Source organism: Anabas testudineus, chromosome 8 (assembly GCF_900324465.2).
Source record: "Anabas testudineus chromosome 8, fAnaTes1.2, whole genome shotgun sequence".
Taxonomy (NCBI): domain Eukaryota; kingdom Metazoa; phylum Chordata; class Actinopteri; order Anabantiformes; family Anabantidae; genus Anabas; species Anabas testudineus.
In genome coordinates this window covers 21240419-21258725 of record NC_046617.1, presented here as the reverse complement: position 1 = coordinate 21258725, position 18307 = coordinate 21240419, and the positions used below count along the sequence as shown (strand labels likewise).

Here is an 18307-nt window from a genome sequence, read left to right as displayed (position 1 = left end):
TCAGCGTCCAGGAGGCGGTGTGATGTGCAAGGAGGGCGGGGCAGTTTGGTATCGGTGTGTTAGTTTAAAGGAGTGGGGGGTGGATGGGGTTGGGGGGGCATTTGTTTTCATGGGGGGGGGGGGGGGTTCACAGAGGGGAGGGGCTTAAATGTTACGACTCTATTGTGTATATTGAAACCCCAGCTGTTCACATTGACTGCAATATGATTTATGTTAAATAAAATATGAACTTGAATGATTCTAACTACTGTGACGTTTGTTTACCACCTGTCTTCGTGTCTACTACACGTCAGCTTTCTTTGTTGGTTTCTAATAATAGAAATAAAACGTACAGCAGCTCAGTGTTACTTAAATACTGTCACAGTAACAGGATTTTCACTATGACCAGTTACTGTACACATCGAGATTAGTAAATAAAGATAAGATGTGAAAATAAAATACATTTACTCAAGTACTGTGCCTAGTACAATTTTGAGATTGAGTGCTGTAGTATTTCCATTTTGTGTGACTTTCTACTGTAGTAAAAACGTTAGTGAGTGAGTGAAAACTGCGTAAAGGTGATGAATTATCATCCACCAACTGCAGCATTAAAGAGATAATCACATGAATTCATCATTTATTATAATTCAATGATACTCAGGTATTATCTTAAAAATACCCTTCTGGCAAATGAGGTACTTTTACATGTGGTCACATTAAGTATACTTTTACTTGAGTCATGTTTTTAATGCAGGAGTTTGACTTGTACCAGAGGAGTTCTGCTGGATTGTAAAGCACCAAATCACAACAGAAGTCATCACAAGGCACTTTACAGGGTTTAAGGTTTAAGACCTTACAAAATATAACTGTATACAGATTTTTTATATGCAACCTTGTTAGGTTTAAACCATTTTAATCAGGTGGATGATTTCTTAAGATAATTTGCTTCAGATTAATCTTTAAATACTTAAATACTGAATTCATTAAACTCTTCATTCTGGCTTCATTTAGTTTGAGTTTTAAAAAAACGTTTTTTGAATGATCCTGTAGTTCCATATTTAACCAGCTGGGGACGCCGCACTGAGTCTGGAGCACAGTGCTACAAATCATTTTGTCAGACTGAGTTTCTGCAGCATTTAACTAACTGCCGCTGAAGAAAAGCAGACATCTTCATATAAATTCATATTTTTTCAAATGTTTTGTCTAAAGTGAAGAATCAGAGTCACCGAGGGATGATGCAGCTGCAGTTTCTCTAATGTCCACTAGATGCTGTTGTAATCAAACGGGCTAAAAGTATGGAAACCCATTTATGCCAAGAGAAGAAAAATATTAAAAAGCGGGAATAATAAAACTAATATCGAAGATAAATAACAAAATATAATTACATAATTCAACATTTTGACTGATTACCAACGGAGATATTGACATAAATATTTTTTTTTACTTAATGTTCCACAACTGGGCTTTTGATTTCTAATCTCATCATACTCCACATTACCTTAAAGACTTTAACTGTTATACTGGACTGCTGCCTACACAGCATGTAATCACCCATATGAGGATGGGTTCCCTGTTGAGTCTGGTTCCTCTCAAGGTTTCTTCCTGTTGCCTTCTCAGGGAGTTTTTCTTGCCACCGTCGCCCTCGGCTTGCTCATCAGGGACAATCACATTATTATGACTCATACACATTCACTGTTCATGTACTGTTCTTTGGTTGTGTAAAGCTGCTTTGTGACAATGTAAATTGTAAAAAGCGCTCTACAAATAAAATTGAATTGAATTGAATTGAATTACTAATGTAAGAATCTTCATCCCTAAAATGTTTCATAGTCTAATCTGCAACTTTCTGTTTAGTGTATAATGATGTATGTATTAATGCTATATGCACAATTTTAAAATAAAAGCCTGTTTAGCTGTGTTCATGTTTACACAGCATGGAAGAAGATTGACAGCTGTAAAACGATTGAAAATCCCTAACCCAAGTCAACATTGGATTTGACTAAATACAAATAGCTTCCCATAATCTGACATCAATGTTTTTGACTTAAAAGTCTAATTTAGGCAGTAAAATGTTTGTATGTTCTCAGAATGCATTTCTTATTATAAAGAAAGATTTTTATGAATACCGACTACTTTTTAGAGGCCAGAAAATGGATTTTTATCCTGAATGTGAAGGAACTTTAAAAGGATGTTTCACAACAGGTGGTTTCTGAAACATCCTGACGAAAAAGGTCAAATCCAAGTTTCCAAGCACTTAAGTTCTTTTTTCCCCAAACATAACTGAATGTGTGTTAGAGCATGTCACTAGTTAAAACAGTTTAATAGTGGTTATAAGAGGGCAGCAGTAATTAGTCTGCTGACAGAAAATAAACTACTCTGACATTTCTATTGTTCTAGATCAAATCCTTGAAATTTACCGTTGTAACAGAAAAATATGGTGTTTTGACCCTTTTATCGTCACAACATGAAAAATATCGAGTGCTTCCTGTAATAATTCGTTTCTTGTTTCAGTGTGGAAGAAAAATCCGAAATGGATCGGACCCGTGTGTTGTTACATCAGAAATATCTTTGGACCCATTTCGAAGAGTAATATAGAGTTTTGACCCATTTGTGATTTTAACATAAAATGTGTCATTCACCAGTTCTAATTAGTTTTTCCATTAAAATAAATGTATGTAAATCAAAACATTCACATAGCTGCACAATCCATTTCCAAAATAACTTTTATTGATCATTCTGCATTGATCTTAAAAAAATATCAAAATGTTCATCACAATTTCCCAAAGTGGCATCTGTATGAAATCTCAGCTGCTTTTTAAAAACTGTATAAAAGATTTTAACTGTCCAATATTCAAATATCAGATTTTCAAAGCATGTTGTTCTTTAATTTTCTCAGTGATGACATCTAATGTCCATTTGATGACTATTGAAGTGAAGGGGAAAATCTACAGAAGCCTATTTATGCCAAGAAAAGCGCAATAAAACTGTCATAAATACCAAATTAGATGTGAATTCAACATTTTAATCTGACAAATTTACATAAAGGATTCTGACTCAGAAGTTATGTCCCAATTTTGTTGATTTTATAATATTAACTTTACATTTGAGATAAATTGTGGCATGTTTAACTCACTATGTCACTTTGACAAAAAAAGAAAAATCTTATTTTGAACCTTTTCCTATCATGTGAGAAATTTCTTTAACATGAAAATAAAAAGTAAACGTGTACGTAAACAAATGGGTAACAAGCAGCAGGAGTCATGGTCCTAATAATAATAATAATAATAATAATACACTATTAAATACACACAACAGCTTTTATCTGGGAGAAAATCCAGCTTTGAGCTGTCCGCCTCCAATGACCCCTGACCCAGTGTTCCCCTTTTTCTAGCTCCTCCCCGTCCTTTGACCTAGGTGTGAACCCCAGTCCTGGCCCTCTAGTCTAAGCCAGGTGGTGCTGTGTGGTCATGAGGATCAGCGGGACCTCTTTGTCCCCGGTTCCCAGCAGAGGAAACATCCTCTCAGTGAACTCCGAGGATTTGGAGAAGCTGTAAATCTCGGAACCAGACTTTGCGTTATAAAAGGACACCTGACCTTCATCCACGTCAAGGAAGATGCCCACCTGACGTAGCTTGACGGGATTTTTCACCTGCAGCAGGGAAAGAACCTGATATTTATTTCTGTATTATATCAAACTGTACACAACAATTGAACCTGGTGATGTTTCTGATGCTGTTTAATCGATAATAGGAAGAATTCTTTATCTGAACTATTCCAGTAAACAGAAACACAGAGAGCAGCAGGACCTTGGTAAGAGGTGGTGCAGTGAGCGCTCTCAGATGGTTGCTGCTCCACCACAGGGCGTAGTATCCGTTAGAGGGAGTCATGTCGAACAGACCTTTCCTCTGCGCCGACTCGCTGACCACGCCCAGCTTCCAGTCCTTATTCTCCCCAACAAATACCTGACACAGGTGTGCACCAACAGGTTTAGTTTGACCTAGTAGGTGTAGGTCAGAACTGGCTGCAGACAAATGAGTGGACGACGGGTTCTGGTGGCTCTACAGGTTCATTTTATACATATGTACAATATTAAACATGTTCTTTTTCAACCTAGTAACGTTTGTGTGCAGCTCACATTAGAATGAAGGAAGCTAAAAGCAAGTGACAGTTTAAGCATCGTTTTCATTCATATTAACGAATAATAAAAATAATAATAACAATAATAATAATAATAATAATAATAATAATATGATTATAATAATAATAATAATAATAATAATAATAATAATAATAATAATATATATTATTATTATTATTATATATTATTATTATTATTATTATTATTATTATTATTATTATTATTATTATTATTAGGAGCCTCGTCTGACCTCCCAGTAGTGTCGCCCTGTGTTGAATCCCTCTTTAGCGATGACACAGGACCAGACGTCGAACCTCTGCTGACTGTTTCTGTAAAACTGCAGCTTCTCTCCTCGCTTCACCTGCTTCCTGTCCTCAGACAGGATCAGGAACGGGTACGCCGTCACTGGGTTCAGCATCACGTCCTCTGAAACGACAACAACAAGTGCGTTGGTTCCTCAGTCAAAGGAGCGACTGTTTCCATGGAACTTCGCTCTCTAACTACACAATAAATCAAACTGAATCATCAGCGTCGTCATGTTTGGATCAAAGGTTTAATTGAAGACAGATACTGACCCATATAGAGTCGAGCCTTCTTGTGAGCTGAAACAGAATAAACACATTTATTTAACTGCTGCTGTAGAAAAACACGGTGGTGCACTAGAACAGGTGAGACAGGTGGATGAATGGTCCAGTCCAACACGTACCTGAGACAGGTTTGCTCTTCTTGTGCTCTGAAGGGGCAAACAGGAAACAACAGTCAGTGATTCTTTCAAATTAAAAGCCCCGGGAGAACTAATAAACCCTGGAAACAGTGGCTCACCTCCTCTCAGAGACCACTGACTCTTCCTCAGGTTAACGCTGCTTCCTCTCAGACTGAGCATGCTCTCAGCCGCCATCAGATCACCAGAGGAAACTGAAACACCCAAACACAGACTTCAGACTAGTCCAGATATGGGGGGGTGATTAGGGTTAGGTCACCTGATCCGCTCATCAGCTCCTAATTAATTACTAACACATACGTTTTAATTATCATCTGCTGTCAACTCACAGGAACCTCTGGATGTTCGGGGGCGGATCTCCCCCACCCTGATGTCGTCCACCTTGTCCTTTATTTCAGACAGAGCACTCTTCACCTCCCCCAGGTGGAACTGGAGGGAGAACTCCGCGTCCTCGTCCACGTCGTTGTGCTTCTCATCATCCAGAGGAGCTGCGGCCTCCTCGAAACTCTGAGGACAGAACAGAACCATACTGTGGACCGCTGGACCGGCTCAGCTCAGGTTGTTGTTGGGTAAAGAACCCGAACACCTAAACCAAGCTCCGCCTACAGGAAGTCCTGTTCTCACCTGCAGGAAGCTGATGTGATCCTGACTGACGGCCTGGACCTCCAGCCTGGCCCGTCTGTCCGTCAGCTGACTGAGCTCTGCCTCCAGCTGGCTCACCAGCCCTTCCCCCTTTGACATGACGGCGTCCAGCTGGCTCTGGATCCCCCCCACCACCTGAGACCGGATCTGGTCCAAGGACCCGGACAGCTCGTCCAGCACGTGTTCGAACTCCCCCCGCTCTCTGTCTGCGTAGCTCTGAATCACAAAGCACCGAAACAACACTTTCACCTGTCTGAGGTTTAGAAGTCAACCTGGGAAAGTTCAGCACCACCTCAGACTCAAACCCCGAAACACCTGAACCTGAACCAGCTTAGTACCGGACCGATGTCCCACCTTGACTCCGTCCAGCTTCCCCTTCAGCTCGGCCACGTGAATCTCCTTCTCCTTGATCCGCTTCAGGATCTCCTGCTCCGTCCTCGCCACCTGTTTCTGGACACGACACAGATCCAGGTTTATCGTTTGAACCGCTTCACGCTGTCTCGGTCCATGTCTGCGTCATCTCTACCTGTTTGAAGACTCTCTCGGTTTGGACGGACACGGTTTTGTGCATCCGGTGTTCCTCCAGGACACAGATGGCGCAGATACAGCGCTGACATGTCTTACAGTACACCTGGACAAGAAGCACATGACCACACCAACATCAGCCGTTTAACCGTGTCATCGTCATCAACAGTTCCAGGTGTGTGCTTCCTCTCACCTCCAGTAGGCGGTGGTGTAGGGAGCAGGTGCGGCCCCTGAGGGCCTCCTGGGGGTCCATCAGCGGGTGTTTGGAGTAGAAGGACGAGGTCTGATGCGGCTGCAAATGCTCGTTACAGTAGGAGGCGGTGCAGGTGAGACAGGAGCTCACCGCAGGCCGCTTCACACCTGTGCAGATGTCGCACCACACCACGTCCTCACCTGACGCCGACACCTTGTCCGTCAGAAACGGGTTGGTGCTGTTCGACGGCGTCGCCATGGAGACCATCGCCGTCCCATTGTGGACCGGTGTCGGGAAACGAGACAACTTGTATTTGTCCGCGATGAGAGCGAAGACTTTGTTGACGCTGAGCAGAGGACGTTCATCAAACTGACGCTTACACAGAGGACAGGAACAGACCGCGCTGGACGCCCAGTAACCTCCGATACACACCTGAAAGACAGGTGAGGACGAAGGGGGACACGAGAGAAGTCCACATTGAGCAGATCAGAAACCAGATCCGGCTCCGATCGGAATCTGAGCTGCAGAAAAACTAGTTCAACAGTTTTAATCACATTTGAAAGTTTAGATCTTGTAAAGGTCACAGTGGGCGTGGCCTCAGCTGTAGCTCACCTGGCAGAAGTTGTGTCCACAGGGAGTCGACACCGGTTCACTGAACAGGTCCAGACAGATGGAGCAGGTCAACTCCTGCTCTGAGAACAGCTCTGGAGCCGCCGCCTCCGCCATCATCATGCTGCTGCTGCTGCTGGAGACAACACAGCTGTTACAGCAGGTACCTGGATGAAAAGGTCGTTACACCTGATTCCCAGCATCATGTTCAGAGGGTTCTCATCGACTTTACTGAGGTCTGTCCACCCAGTTGTGCAGTAGTTCTGGTACAAGATCCCCTCAGTCCTACATCCCTGTATCTCACTACATGAAGGTCCTGCATTTGAGCAGCAGTAGAAATGTGTTTGTCCCTCCCGGCCCTGTGCTCCGAGTTCATCCTGCTCGGAAACTAACTGTAACAGTCAGTGTTTTACTGAGAGACTGGAGAAAATCTAAAAACATCAGGTTCTGAACAAAGTTCTGCAGCTTTTTGTCAGTAAATCAGCATCCATGTGTCCACATTTCAGTCATATCTCTAAGTCAGCAGGATGTTTGAGTTTCAGCAAACATTTTACCTGCAAACACTAAAACAAACCTCTGTGTTGGGAAATCGAACCACGTCAAACAACATTCCTGCTAAAATCAGCTGAACCTTCACACACAGACACAGTAAAGTGAGAGAAGAGACAAAAGTAACAAAGCAGCTGAGTCACCAACCTGAACAATAGTTGTACCTGAGGCAGATTCCTCTGTGGGTCTGAACACCTGTTCTCAGCAGGTGAGAACAGTTGGAGAGGGGGAGGGTGGGGCTAGCTCACCTGTCTGCCAGGTGCATTCAGGGTAATCAGGGTGTTCCGAGCACTCTGATCTTTCTGTGTATTTATACCCGTACTGTCACTCACAGGTATCTGACACTTGCAGCGTTAGAACTAAACAGGAAATCTGGATCTAAATGCTCATTTTTACATCACTAGTGTAAATTCAAACACCAGACGTGGATCAGCAGAACCAACAGCAAACACTGAGATCCAGTGAACATCAGCAGCGAGTGCAGAAGGAACGAATGGTCGGATCAGTGTTAATTACATCATCAACCAATTATTCACAAATAAGGGATCAATGAAGTGTCATTATCCTAAAAGTGAATCAAGCCAGTCTGAACCGTCCGTGCCACTGATCTGCACTGTTCCTCAACATCGCTGCACCAGGTGATGTTCCTCCTTCAGGGTAAATGGCTCCATGTTCTTTTAAAAGGCTGAGAACCATCATTAGTGTGAGCAGGAAGAAACTTCTCATGATGCTCATCACTGTGACAGTTCTTCAGATCCAGGAAGTGATCAGATGTGGTGCATTCAGAGGAAAACCAACAGCGCAACTTTGTGACAGAGGCTCTGTTCTGGGGGTGGAGCTGTACCCTCTTCATGATGGAGCTGAGAGGAGGATGCTGTCCAAACTCCTCTCAGTCCTGGACAATCCCTCCCACCCACTGCACAGTGTGCTGGCTGGACAGAGGAGCACGTTCAGCCTGGGACTCATCAACATCAAGTCCACAGAGAACCACAGGAGGTCCTTTCTACCTCTTACTCCTCCCCCCTCTGTGAGGGGGGGGGGACTGACAAGTTCTGTCTTATAACGGCTGGACTATAAATATTGACCCGTTTTCATTCATCTCACATATTCTGTTCATATACTGAGTTCTCGGTATTCATGTGATGTGGATCTTTCCTGGTTCTGGTTTCTTTTCTTTCCGTCTGTGTTGAGAACGACTGTAATGAGGCGAAACTATTTCCCTCTGGGGTCAATAAAGTTTTTTGAATGTTGGTAGAGTCACTGTCATAGAACATTCAGCTGAAATGAACTCTTAAAGTCACACTTGACAAAAATGTTTTTACAGTACGAACAAGGTGAATTTTGTTGGAAGAAAATCTCTATGAATATTTTCTACAGCTTTATGTAGTCTACAGGATCCAGCATCCAGGATGTGGTTTTACGTGCACAGGTTTTCATGCCAGAGGGATAAAAATGTAAACGGATCAGTGGGACGTCCCAGTTTGGTGTCGCTTCACCCCAGGAGGAAATATGTGAACTATGTGTAAACTGAGCAGCACAGACTCTGTCACTGTTGATGTTGTAGCTGCTTCACTATGAATCCTGCAGAGGTCTCAGCTGAAGCTGGATCACCAAACTGGTATCAGGCCTTCAGACTCTCATTGGCCCTGAAGACTCCGGGGCCTTAGTGCTAATTCCTTTTAAATGTCTTTACAACATTAAGTCCCCCACTGTAACGTCTTCCAGGTTTCTCCAGGTGTTTCCTGTTGCGGGGTTTAGGACCGGTTTTCCTGATCCACTTCAGGAGTCTACCCACAGCACGTCATTTGGAAACGTGATGAATTGCTGTGTGTGAGTTTCCTGCTGACTCTAAATTGCCCACAGGTGGGAACTTTTCTCCGCCTCTCGCTCACCTGGGACGGCTGGAAACTCTTCAGCACTGAACCTGAATGTTGAGTGAAGACTGAAAAGGGCCCGAGCAGCTTTGTCTGGGAGACGGATCACCGGTCGTGTAGCTGTGGACACACCCAGTGTTTAACAAATCCTGACTGGGTGCAGCTTCGCTTCAGAACTGAAACCATGAAGTGAAAACATGTCGGTGACATTTCTATGCAGCATGAGCTGCACCTGGATCCACATGGATCAATCGTTTGTCTCCAGCACTGCACAGAACATACGAGACATTTACTGAAAGGTGTCGGGGGTTCCTAGTGGTTCTTTATAATTAGATAGACTCAGCTTGAGTTTCACCTGATTCACAGGACAACGTCTCTGGCTGCAGCAGCTGACCTGAGAAGGTGGGACAGAGCGTTTAGTGGGTGTAGGAGCCTAACCTAACCCTAACAAAGTGAACAGTTCAGACTAAACCAGAGTCAGAGGCCAGAGTCTGACTGCGTGGAACATGGACACAACAGTATATCTGTAACACTACAACAAGAGAAACCAGAATCCTGATATGAGCCTATCAGCTGGAGACTGTAGCATCGACCCACAGTTTGGTTCTGGTGGATTCTCAGGCTCTTTTCTTGTTTTATGCAGCTTCTGTGCATCACTGCTGCGAAAGAGTCCAACAGTTTCCTCCTGTCTCCAGGAGCCAGGCTAAGCTAACCATGTCCTGAGAATCAGAAGTTTAAAAGCTCAGAGGACGAGAGGATTCTTCACCTGAACTCAGGTAAAGATCAAACACAACGAGTCCAACAACTGCTGAACAGGTGAAACAGAACCAATGAGTTTGACTTTAATAATAAGGACAGAGCAGCAGCTTCTTACCTGTGCAACAGGGAATCCAGGTGTTTCTGTCAGAAATCCTGAAACGCTGGTTAGTGTCAGTCTGTGATGTCATCAGTGGGTGGGGTCTGATGGCAGGTAGAAAGCTGCCAGGTGAGTTTATATTTCCTAAATAAACAGGGGATTCAAATGTCATTATATTTAGTTAAAATCCATATTTTATTTTAGTTTTTTAGATGTAACACATGAAATAATTATGATAAATGAGTAATTTACAAAGAGGAATGTTTATATTTTAGAAAAGTAAAAAACGGAAACAGACTAAAAGAAATCGATAAAGCAAATAAATAAATATTTAAATAAATAAAATGGAGCAAAACTAATAAAGCTAAAAATAAAAATAGAAACAATGAGAAGCTTTTAGAAACTGATCGTTGCTGTAAATATTTGACAGTTTTTCCTCCTTTTGAGCTGAGGATGCTGTGCTTATCATTGATGCCTTGCTCAGAGGGTTCGTGTCAGCATGATGTGGCAGCTTGAGGTGAAGTCGTGTTCGTGTTCAGAGACATGTTTGGTGCGTTTCTCCCGGACAGACCGGACCAGTGACATTCCTGCTGCACGGCTGGATGACTTCCTGTCCGTCAATGGATGATTTTAGCTTTGATTGTTGACAGTAGAGCGGCAGGAAACCAGGTCCACAGCTGGACTCAAACCAGAGAGACTGGATTTACCCCAAGAACCATTAGGCTACCAGATCACTCTAAGGTGGATCCTGTTTCGCAGCCTGTGATTGGCTGATCCTCACACCTGAATCCTCCTCTGACTGCTGACGTCTTCCACACACGATCAATAGAACTGATCAGAAAAGTTGTGAAATGATGACACAAAGAAAGTGGCATTAAGAGTTAAAATAGTATTTTGTAAGTTTTGCAACTCAAAGTTATCACCTGTAAGTAAAATGTGTGATTTTCACAATGAAGAGATTTCCATTTTAACAAACTTCCGTTATAAATAAATTCGATAATGACTAATAGGTTAAAATCACCCAGTCAGGATTTATGAAACACCAAGACATTACAGTAATGATCGATGAATATCATCATATGACGTCTTAATTACTAAAGTAAAACTTTAAAAGTTGATTACGTGAAACATTTGACACAGAAGTAAATACTCAAACTTAATAAACATCAATACATTTCAAATCAAATTTGAATGTTGTTGTATTGATGAAATAAAATAGATTAAAGTCTGAATAAAGACATTACAAGTCGACAGTATCTCAATGCTGAACTGTGACATTTCAAATTTAAATGACTATTGAATGATTACAAGACAGAAAGTGATTCAGTTTGATTAAATCCATTAAGTCAAGATTAGAACAATCCAAACTGTGCAGTAGCACAGAGGTGACAGAGTTTGCACAGTTGTCAGTGCTGGTGCTGCTGGTTTGACCTCTTTTACTTTAACCCAGTAGACGACAGGACGAACCAGACTTAACGTGTCAATCACTGCGATTTTCTCTCTTCTTCATTAAATCAACTGTTTTCTTCTGCTTCAAGTCGCTCGACATCAAACAAAAACAAACCAACAAACATTTTTTGTTTTACATCTTTTATACAATCACTGCATAGAAATAATAATAAAGGCGTATGTGGACAGATGTAGAGTTTCTCTGCTGTTTTAGTTACATTATTTTATTCCTGCTCCACACAAACCATCTGTCAGTCCCATCAGTCTGTTGGCCAGTGTTAGAGAACTCTGTACCAAACTCCATAGGGATTTTTCCTGTTTTAGCGCCAAGAACTTCTTTAGCTGTTTTCCCCAAATCATCTTCTGGCTTTAGTTCAATGTTCTTCTACTGATAAATTCTTCTAATTTATCATCTCTCACACTCAGCAGCTACTTTTTCTGTCTGAAGTGGTTTTATCAAAATGAGGAAGAAAGAAACTGGCTTGTTGTTGGACATTTTTGGACAAAATTTAAACAGCTTCATTTTTGATTGAAATACAATAAACAAAATTTAAAAACTGTTGGGAAGACGTTCAAGTTGACAGTATTTACAGTGAAAACAACTACGGCGTTGTCTTGAGAAAGGTCACACGTGCTCCTCTTCAGAAGTCTTTGTAATGCAGCAGCCTAAACAGACAAAAAACAAAACAGTTCAGTAAAACTGTGAAAGCTTCGATGTCAGAACGCAGGTGAACTGAAGCATTTGATCCTTTCACAGAGTAAAGATTTATTTTCGGGGATTAGCTCAGATGTTGTTACAGGTCCTTCTGATGCTAACGCATTAGCATCAATAAAGACTCTCCATTTATTTCTGTTATGGACTGAAACATCTGCTCTGAACCATCAGCGCAGAACTTTCTGATGAAATATTTGTTTATTTACCTCTGCAAATAAACCAATAGAAATTCAAGAAGCTTGAAGCCGATTGGCCAACTAACCTGAAGAGCGGGGCGTGTCCTTTGTTATTAGCCAGTGAAAAGAAGCCGCTGTGTGGAGAGAAGTCGATGCAGCTCGCTCGATAAACGATCTTCCTCTTAGAGACGGGGAAGTTGGAGAACACGGTGAGGCTGGGCAGGTGGACCTGAGGGGGGGTACAGGTCAGAACCAGAACCGGATTAACCACAACTCACAGCAGATCTGATGCCATCTAATCACCATGTCAGCGCCTTACCAGTCGCACTGCCTCGTCCTCGGCTCGGGAGCCGATGGCCAGGATCTCCGAGGAGGGGTTAAAGGTCAGGGAGGTCGCTGAGGTCAGCAGGTTCATCACCGCTTTCAGAGGCTTCGGATTGGCTGAATTTAAACATGTCTCCTGAGAGTAGACGTTCACCACGCCGGACTGAGACCTGAAAAACAACAAGGAGCGATTTAGACCTTGATCCAGTTTCAACTGAAGAACTAAACACTTTTCTCCGGTTTCCAGTTCTTTTAATGATAGTGTTCGGATGTGTCCTGATCCCTGGTTGGACTGCAAGAAAACTTGAACCAAACCAACATTTACTGTGGAAATATCCATAAATATTAGAAACATGTTCACGACACTGTGGGGGGAGCTGTTAACATCTGACATGTGTCATATAGTAATGACTGTACAGTATTGTTCAGAATAATAGCTGTACGACGTGACTAACCAGAATAATCCAGGGTTTTAGTAGATTTTTTATTGCTACATGTCAAACAAGTTACCAGTAGGTGCAGTAGATTCTCAGAAAACAAACAAGACCCAGCATTCATGATATGCAGCTCTTAAGGTTGTGAAAGGGAGGGTGGGGGGGTGTTCAAAAAAATAGCAGTGTCTGCCGTTGACTGTACAAACTCAAACTATTTTGTACAAGCACTTTTATTTCTAGGATTTCACATCTGTGTGACATGGAGTCGACCAACCTGTGGCACCTTTCAGCTGTTATTCCACTCCATGATCCTTTAACAACATTCCACAATTCATTTACATTTCTTGGTTTTGCTTCAGAAACAGCCTTTTCGATATCACACCACAAGTTCTCCATTAGATTAAGGTCCGGGATTGGGCTGGCCACTCCATAACATTCATTTTGTTGGTTTGGAACCAAGACTTTGCTCGTTTACTAGTGTGTTTGGGGTCATTGTCTTGTTGAAACAACCATTTCAAGTGCATGTTCTCTTCAGCATAAGGCAACATGACCTCTTCAAGTATGTTGACATATGCAAATGGATCCATGATCCCTTGTATGTGATAAATAGGCCCAACACCATAGTAGGAGAAACAGGCCCATATCATGATGCTTCCACCACCAGGCTTCACTGTCTTCACTGTGTACTGTGGCTTCAATTCAGAGTTTGGGGGTCGTCTCACAAACTGTCTGTGGCCATTGGACCCAAAAAGAACAGTTTTACTCTCATCATTCCACAAAATGTTCCTCCTTTCCTCTTTAGGCCAGTTGATGTGTTCTTTGGCAAATTGGAACCTCTTCTTCACTTCATGCCTTTTTTTTTTTTTTTTTTTTTTTTTTTTTAAACAGAGGGACTTTGTGGGGGATTCTTGAGAATAGATTAGCTTCACACAGGCGTCTTCTAACTGTCACAGTACTTACAGGTAACTCCAGACTGTCTTTGATCATCCTGGAGCTGATCATTGGCTGAGCCTTTGCCATTCTGGTTATTCTTCGATCCATTTTGATGGTTGTTTTCCGTTTTCTTCCACGTCTCTCTGGTTTTGCGCTCCATTTTAAAGGCATTGGAGATAATTTTAGCTGAACAGTCTATAATTTTTTGCACCTCTTTATAAGTTTTTCCCTCTCCAATCAACCTTTAATCAAAGTACGCTGTTCTTCTGAACAATGTCTTGAACGACCCATTTTCCAGGCTTTTAAATGCATGTTCAACAAGTGCTGGATTCATCCTTAAATAGGGGCCACCTGATTCACACCTGTTTTTTAACTAAATTGATGACCTGACCACTGATTGGATGCCACACTGCTATTTTTTTGAACACCCCCCCCCCCCATCATCCCTTTCAACTAATTGCCCAATTTCACAGCCTTAAGAGCTGCATATCATGAATGCTGGGTCTTGTTTGTTTTCTGAGAATCTACTGCACCTGGTAACTTGTTTGACATGTAGCAATGAAAAATAGACTAAAAACCTGGACTATTCTGGTTGGTCACATTGTACTGCTATTATTTTGAATAATATATCAGGTATCAGGAACCAGAGCAGCAGGATCATGTATGCAGGTGCATCTTACCCGCAGGCGAGGTACTGTCCGTTACGTGAAGAAGCGAGGGATGTTCCCTTCACACAGCCGTCATCTGTAAACCTGTTCACACACCGACTGCTGCGCATGTCCCACACGTACACCTCCCCCTCCTCTGCACACACAAACACACACCAAGTCACATGATTGACAGGAAGTCGATGTGTGATGTAATCAACTCTCTGAAAGTCGTGAACGCACCTGAGTTGGCGAAGACTTTGCTGCCGTCGTTGGAGAAGGCGACTCCGCTGACGTTACCGTTCATCTTCATACTGCGAACCACCTCCTTAGTCTGAGCCCACACAGTTTAAAGTATAAAAGGTCATTTGGACAGTTAGGTGGATAAAATCTGAGGTTTTACAGACACATAATAGAAAAACTGAAGATTCACTTCTAATAGTTTCATATTTCAGAGAGGTCACAAACGTAGTAGTAGCTAGTTGGAGGAACTTTTCCCATTATTTTAAAGACAATGAACCTGAATGAAATAAAGAGAATCTGATGAGTAAAATTCACTGCAGAGCATCAATCTCACCTTGAGTGTGAGCAGGTGCAGGTATCCGTTTGTTCCAGTTAGCAGCAGAGCGCCTCCGTCAGGACACACCGAGAACTCCTTCACTCTGGCTTCGTTCAGACCTGAACACAAGCAACAGGCTTTTACTCTGAAAGAATTCAGCTTAACAATGTGAAACAGTCGAGATGAGGAGTTAGTGGGACCAAGAATCTGTTTCTAAAATTATCTTTCACAGTAACGGATCTGACGTTGGTGACGTACACCGCTGCTCTGACAGACATGTCCCATCATCCTGAAACCCACAACAACAACACTGTGACATGATGAGCATGTGCAGTTTCTTACTTCAAACGCTGTGTAAACTTTGTTGAAAACCTAAAACCCTGTTTTTGTCAGCGTGTTTCACTGATGGAGAGGAAGAAGCTCCATCAGATTCAACACTCACCCTGAGCAGAGCCAACTGATTGTTGGTTAGACTGGCTCTAGTCTCTCACACATGTCTACAAACTAATGTCATCTTTTGCTCCTCTCTGACCTCTGACAGAGTGAACAGGTGTGATTCGACCCTCCATCATGTCGTACAGGTAGAACATCTTGTTCTTTAGGCTGGTGGCGATCACCGTCTCTCCGTCCAGGCTGAACTGGGCTTTGTGGACGGGGAAATGCTCCAGGTGGATGCTCTGGATCTTCGGGTTTGTTTTTCCGTCCACCTGCAGAAGGCAGTGTGAGCGTGCTTAAGGTCACATGATTGTTGTCCTTTTCTATTGTAGTCAGAGGAAAGTGATTGGCTGTCTGTACCTGAAAGAGGGAGACTGATTGGTCGAGGCCGGCCGTCATGACGACCTGAGCGGAGGGGTGGAATTGGACAGTGGAGAGTCTGTCCTCTGACGGACGAGCGCTGTTGGCATGAAGACACTTCTTCATCTGAGGAGGAAAAACACAAACACATTCATCACGGTCACCAGCAGGGGGCGGAGTTTACCGACACAGGCCGCTCCGGTTTACTGACCCTCAGGATGCCGCCGGGCAAACTGTCTGAAGACGCCACAAAGTTTCCCGTCTTCCTCAGCAGGTCGTCTTCCTCCTCTTCGTCATCATCATCTTCATCGTCAGCTGCAGGGACACAGACAGTTGCTCTGTTTTGTGAATTACAAAACATTAAAACAATCTTTGTTCGATTTGTCTGTTTCTACCTTTATTCTTCTTCTTCTTGACGTTGCTCTCGGCCCACGATGGAGTTCCTCCCATCGACTTCTGAAACCTGAAACACACCAGCTTTAACACCTCAGAGCTCACAGGTAAATCTATCAGGTGTGTGTGTGTGTGTGTACTCACTGCTCCCTCATCCTCTGCTGAAGTTTCTGTTTGGACATGGTGGACTCGGTCTCTCCTCGCATCAGGTCTCTGCGGAACCGATGCTTCATGTCCACCCTGAAACACAGAGAGACATTCAACACCTGAGAGCTGCACCAGGTGTTTGTTACTCAGTTAAGATTCTCACCAACGTCACCTTCAAGTTCTTCTCTGTGATTAAAACAAAAACACTCTGCACTTACACTTCCTCCAGCTCGTCATCTTCATCCACCCAGGCGGCTTTTCTAGTGGGCTGGAGCTGCAGACGAGCATTGTCCTCATCATCCGATTCACCTGACTCTTCATCTCTGTCCTCCACCAATAGGGTTCCAGTCTGCTCCTCATCCTCCTGCTCAGTAACAGCAAATAAATGTCTTAAACACCAACGCACCTTTACACCTGCTGTGACCTCAACCTGAAGAGAAACTCTCTGAGCAAGGTGACAGAAGAGTGTAAACAACAGCATATTTAAAAACTATTAGGATGAGTTTTCGTCACTAAAGCTCAATTTTGTCTCAAGACTTTTCTAGCTCATTAGAGGTCACATCCAAACTCATTTAAATACTCCTCTAAACATTTTCTAGCATTACTACTCAAAGAAAATGTCAGAAATGTAATATATTGTCACCAGCAATCAGCTTGTAATTAAACACCTTAAAATTAGTCGTTTTTTAAACGGAGTCTGGCAGTGAGCAGTCCAAAACAAAGTTGGATTTTAAACTACATTTAGGTAAATGTTTCATTCGATTTATTAGACTTAAGATGAATTTACGAGTAAAACATGAATTATTAAAAATTGTCAAAATGTCAAATGCGAGCTTTTATTAACATGAACAAATATACATATGTAAAATAAAATAAAAAATATGAATGAGGGGTGAAGTGGAATGACTTGAAACTGAAAAATCTGTCCAAATGTAAATTTAAATTAAAGGTTAACTAAGTAGAGAATCATCAAGTCAGAATTAAAGGAATTTACACTGACAAGCGCCCGAGAGTTAGAGAACTTTAAATTAACTGATTTTTGAACTGAGTCTGGTGGAAACGTCACCTCCACGAGTCTCTCCACCAGCTCGTCCTCCGCCCCGAACACCAGTTCCTCCAGCAGTTTCACCGAACTGTCCGTCTCTCCCAGAACCGCCAGACTCTCCACGTTTTTCCGCCGTTTCCCCGCCTCCTCCTTTGGGTCAAACTTCGCCGGTCGAGTCCGCTTCTTGTCCGGTCCTCGCTCCTCCGTCACCGGCAGCTTGATGACGTCCGTACCGTCCATGTTGCTAAAAGTCAAACGACCAGACTCCTAACAGAAAACTAGGGATTTCTAATTCTCTTGTGCTGCACCAGTCCGACATGAGGCTCAGGACCTGTCTGCTGCTCAGCTGTTATGTTTGCAGGTTCGAACACGTGGGCCCAGTGTGAAATCACGTGTTTCCGGTAAAGTGGAAACCTGAAAATAAAAGCCTGCCCCCAGTGGCCACTGACGGAACTAGTGAACAAGTGAATATGAGACCAGACAGGTGAGAAGGAGAAGCAGTGATGAATAATGTCCAGACTCGTTATTGTCATTATCAGTATTATTATTTTATTATTACAGGACACTAAGACAGTTCAAGGTTTGGAGTACTTCCGTTATATCC

General features: G+C 42.8%; 3 protein-coding genes across 5 annotated transcripts in view; 1 reads left to right on the top strand and 2 right to left on the bottom strand.

The window, feature by feature from the left end:
* ube2m (ubiquitin conjugating enzyme E2 M) overlaps positions 1–77 on the top strand; it is a 5555-nt gene extending 5478 nt beyond the window's left edge. Inside the window, exon 6 of the mRNA XM_026349267.1 lies at positions 1–77. This exon is cut by the window's left edge and continues 1284 nt beyond it. The gene's annotated coding sequence lies outside the window, so the exon portion shown is untranslated.
* Positions 78–2684: 2607 nt separating this feature from the next.
* Positions 2685–10123, bottom strand: LOC113154452 (E3 ubiquitin-protein ligase TRIM39-like). 3 transcript variants are annotated; one of them, XM_026348695.1, is made up of 13 exons: positions 10105–10123; positions 6811–6940; positions 6199–6630; positions 6007–6111; positions 5835–5930; positions 5463–5696; positions 5168–5345; positions 4940–5032; positions 4824–4850; positions 4693–4719; positions 4368–4543; positions 3786–3941; positions 2685–3628 (listed from the first exon to the last, which is right to left on the bottom strand). In XM_026348695.1, the coding sequence occupies exons 2-13, from the start codon at positions 6928–6930 to the stop codon at positions 3422–3424; spliced, it is 1851 nt and encodes a 616-aa protein (XP_026204480.1). In that variant the 5' UTR covers positions 6931–6940; positions 10105–10123; the 3' UTR covers positions 2685–3421. The 3 variants fall into 3 exon arrangements, with proteins under 3 accessions (XP_026204480.1, XP_026204472.1, XP_026204463.1); XM_026348687.1 differs by having other exon boundaries at positions 6811–6943; positions 10105–10121; XM_026348678.1 differs by lacking the exon at positions 10105–10123 and adding an exon at positions 7504–9883.
* A 1533-nt stretch (positions 10124–11656) lies between these two features.
* Positions 11657–18071, bottom strand: utp18 (UTP18 small subunit processome component). Its single transcript, XM_026348765.1, has 13 exons — positions 17725–18071; positions 16877–17022; positions 16656–16751; positions 16514–16581; positions 16330–16433; positions 16119–16244; positions 15856–16030; positions 15342–15442; positions 15008–15098; positions 14798–14921; positions 12746–12920; positions 12513–12655; positions 11657–12201 (listed from the first exon to the last, which is right to left on the bottom strand). The coding sequence occupies exons 1-13, from the start codon at positions 17941–17943 to the stop codon at positions 12177–12179; spliced, it is 1593 nt and encodes a 530-aa protein (XP_026204550.1). The 5' UTR covers positions 17944–18071; the 3' UTR covers positions 11657–12176.
* Between the last annotated feature and the right edge of the window lie 236 nt (positions 18072–18307).

Excerpts from the sequence above, each read along its gene's own strand:
- LOC113154452 (XM_026348695.1), bottom strand. The coding sequence starts at position 6,930 with ATGATGATGGCGGAGGCGGCGGCTCCAGAGCTGTTCTCAGAGCAGGAG. Across the intron at positions 6,112-6,198 it reads TACACCACCGCCTACTGGAG|GTGTACTGTAAGACATGTCA; the intron begins GTGAGAGGAAGC and ends CTTCTTGTCCAG. Across the intron at positions 5,931-6,006 it reads CCGAGAGAGTCTTCAAACAG|AAACAGGTGGCGAGGACGGA; the intron begins GTAGAGATGACG and ends TGTCGTGTCCAG.
- utp18 (XM_026348765.1), bottom strand. The coding sequence starts at position 17,943 with ATGGACGGTACGGACGTCATCAAGCTGCCGGTGACGGAGGAGCGAGGA. Across the intron at positions 17,023-17,724 it reads TGGTGGAGAGACTCGTGGAG|GAGGATGAGGAGCAGACTGG; the intron begins GTGACGTTTCCA and ends GTTACTGAGCAG. Across the intron at positions 16,582-16,655 it reads CAGCAGAGGATGAGGGAGCA|GTTTCAGAAGTCGATGGGAG; the intron begins GTGAGTACACAC and ends GGTGTGTTTCAG.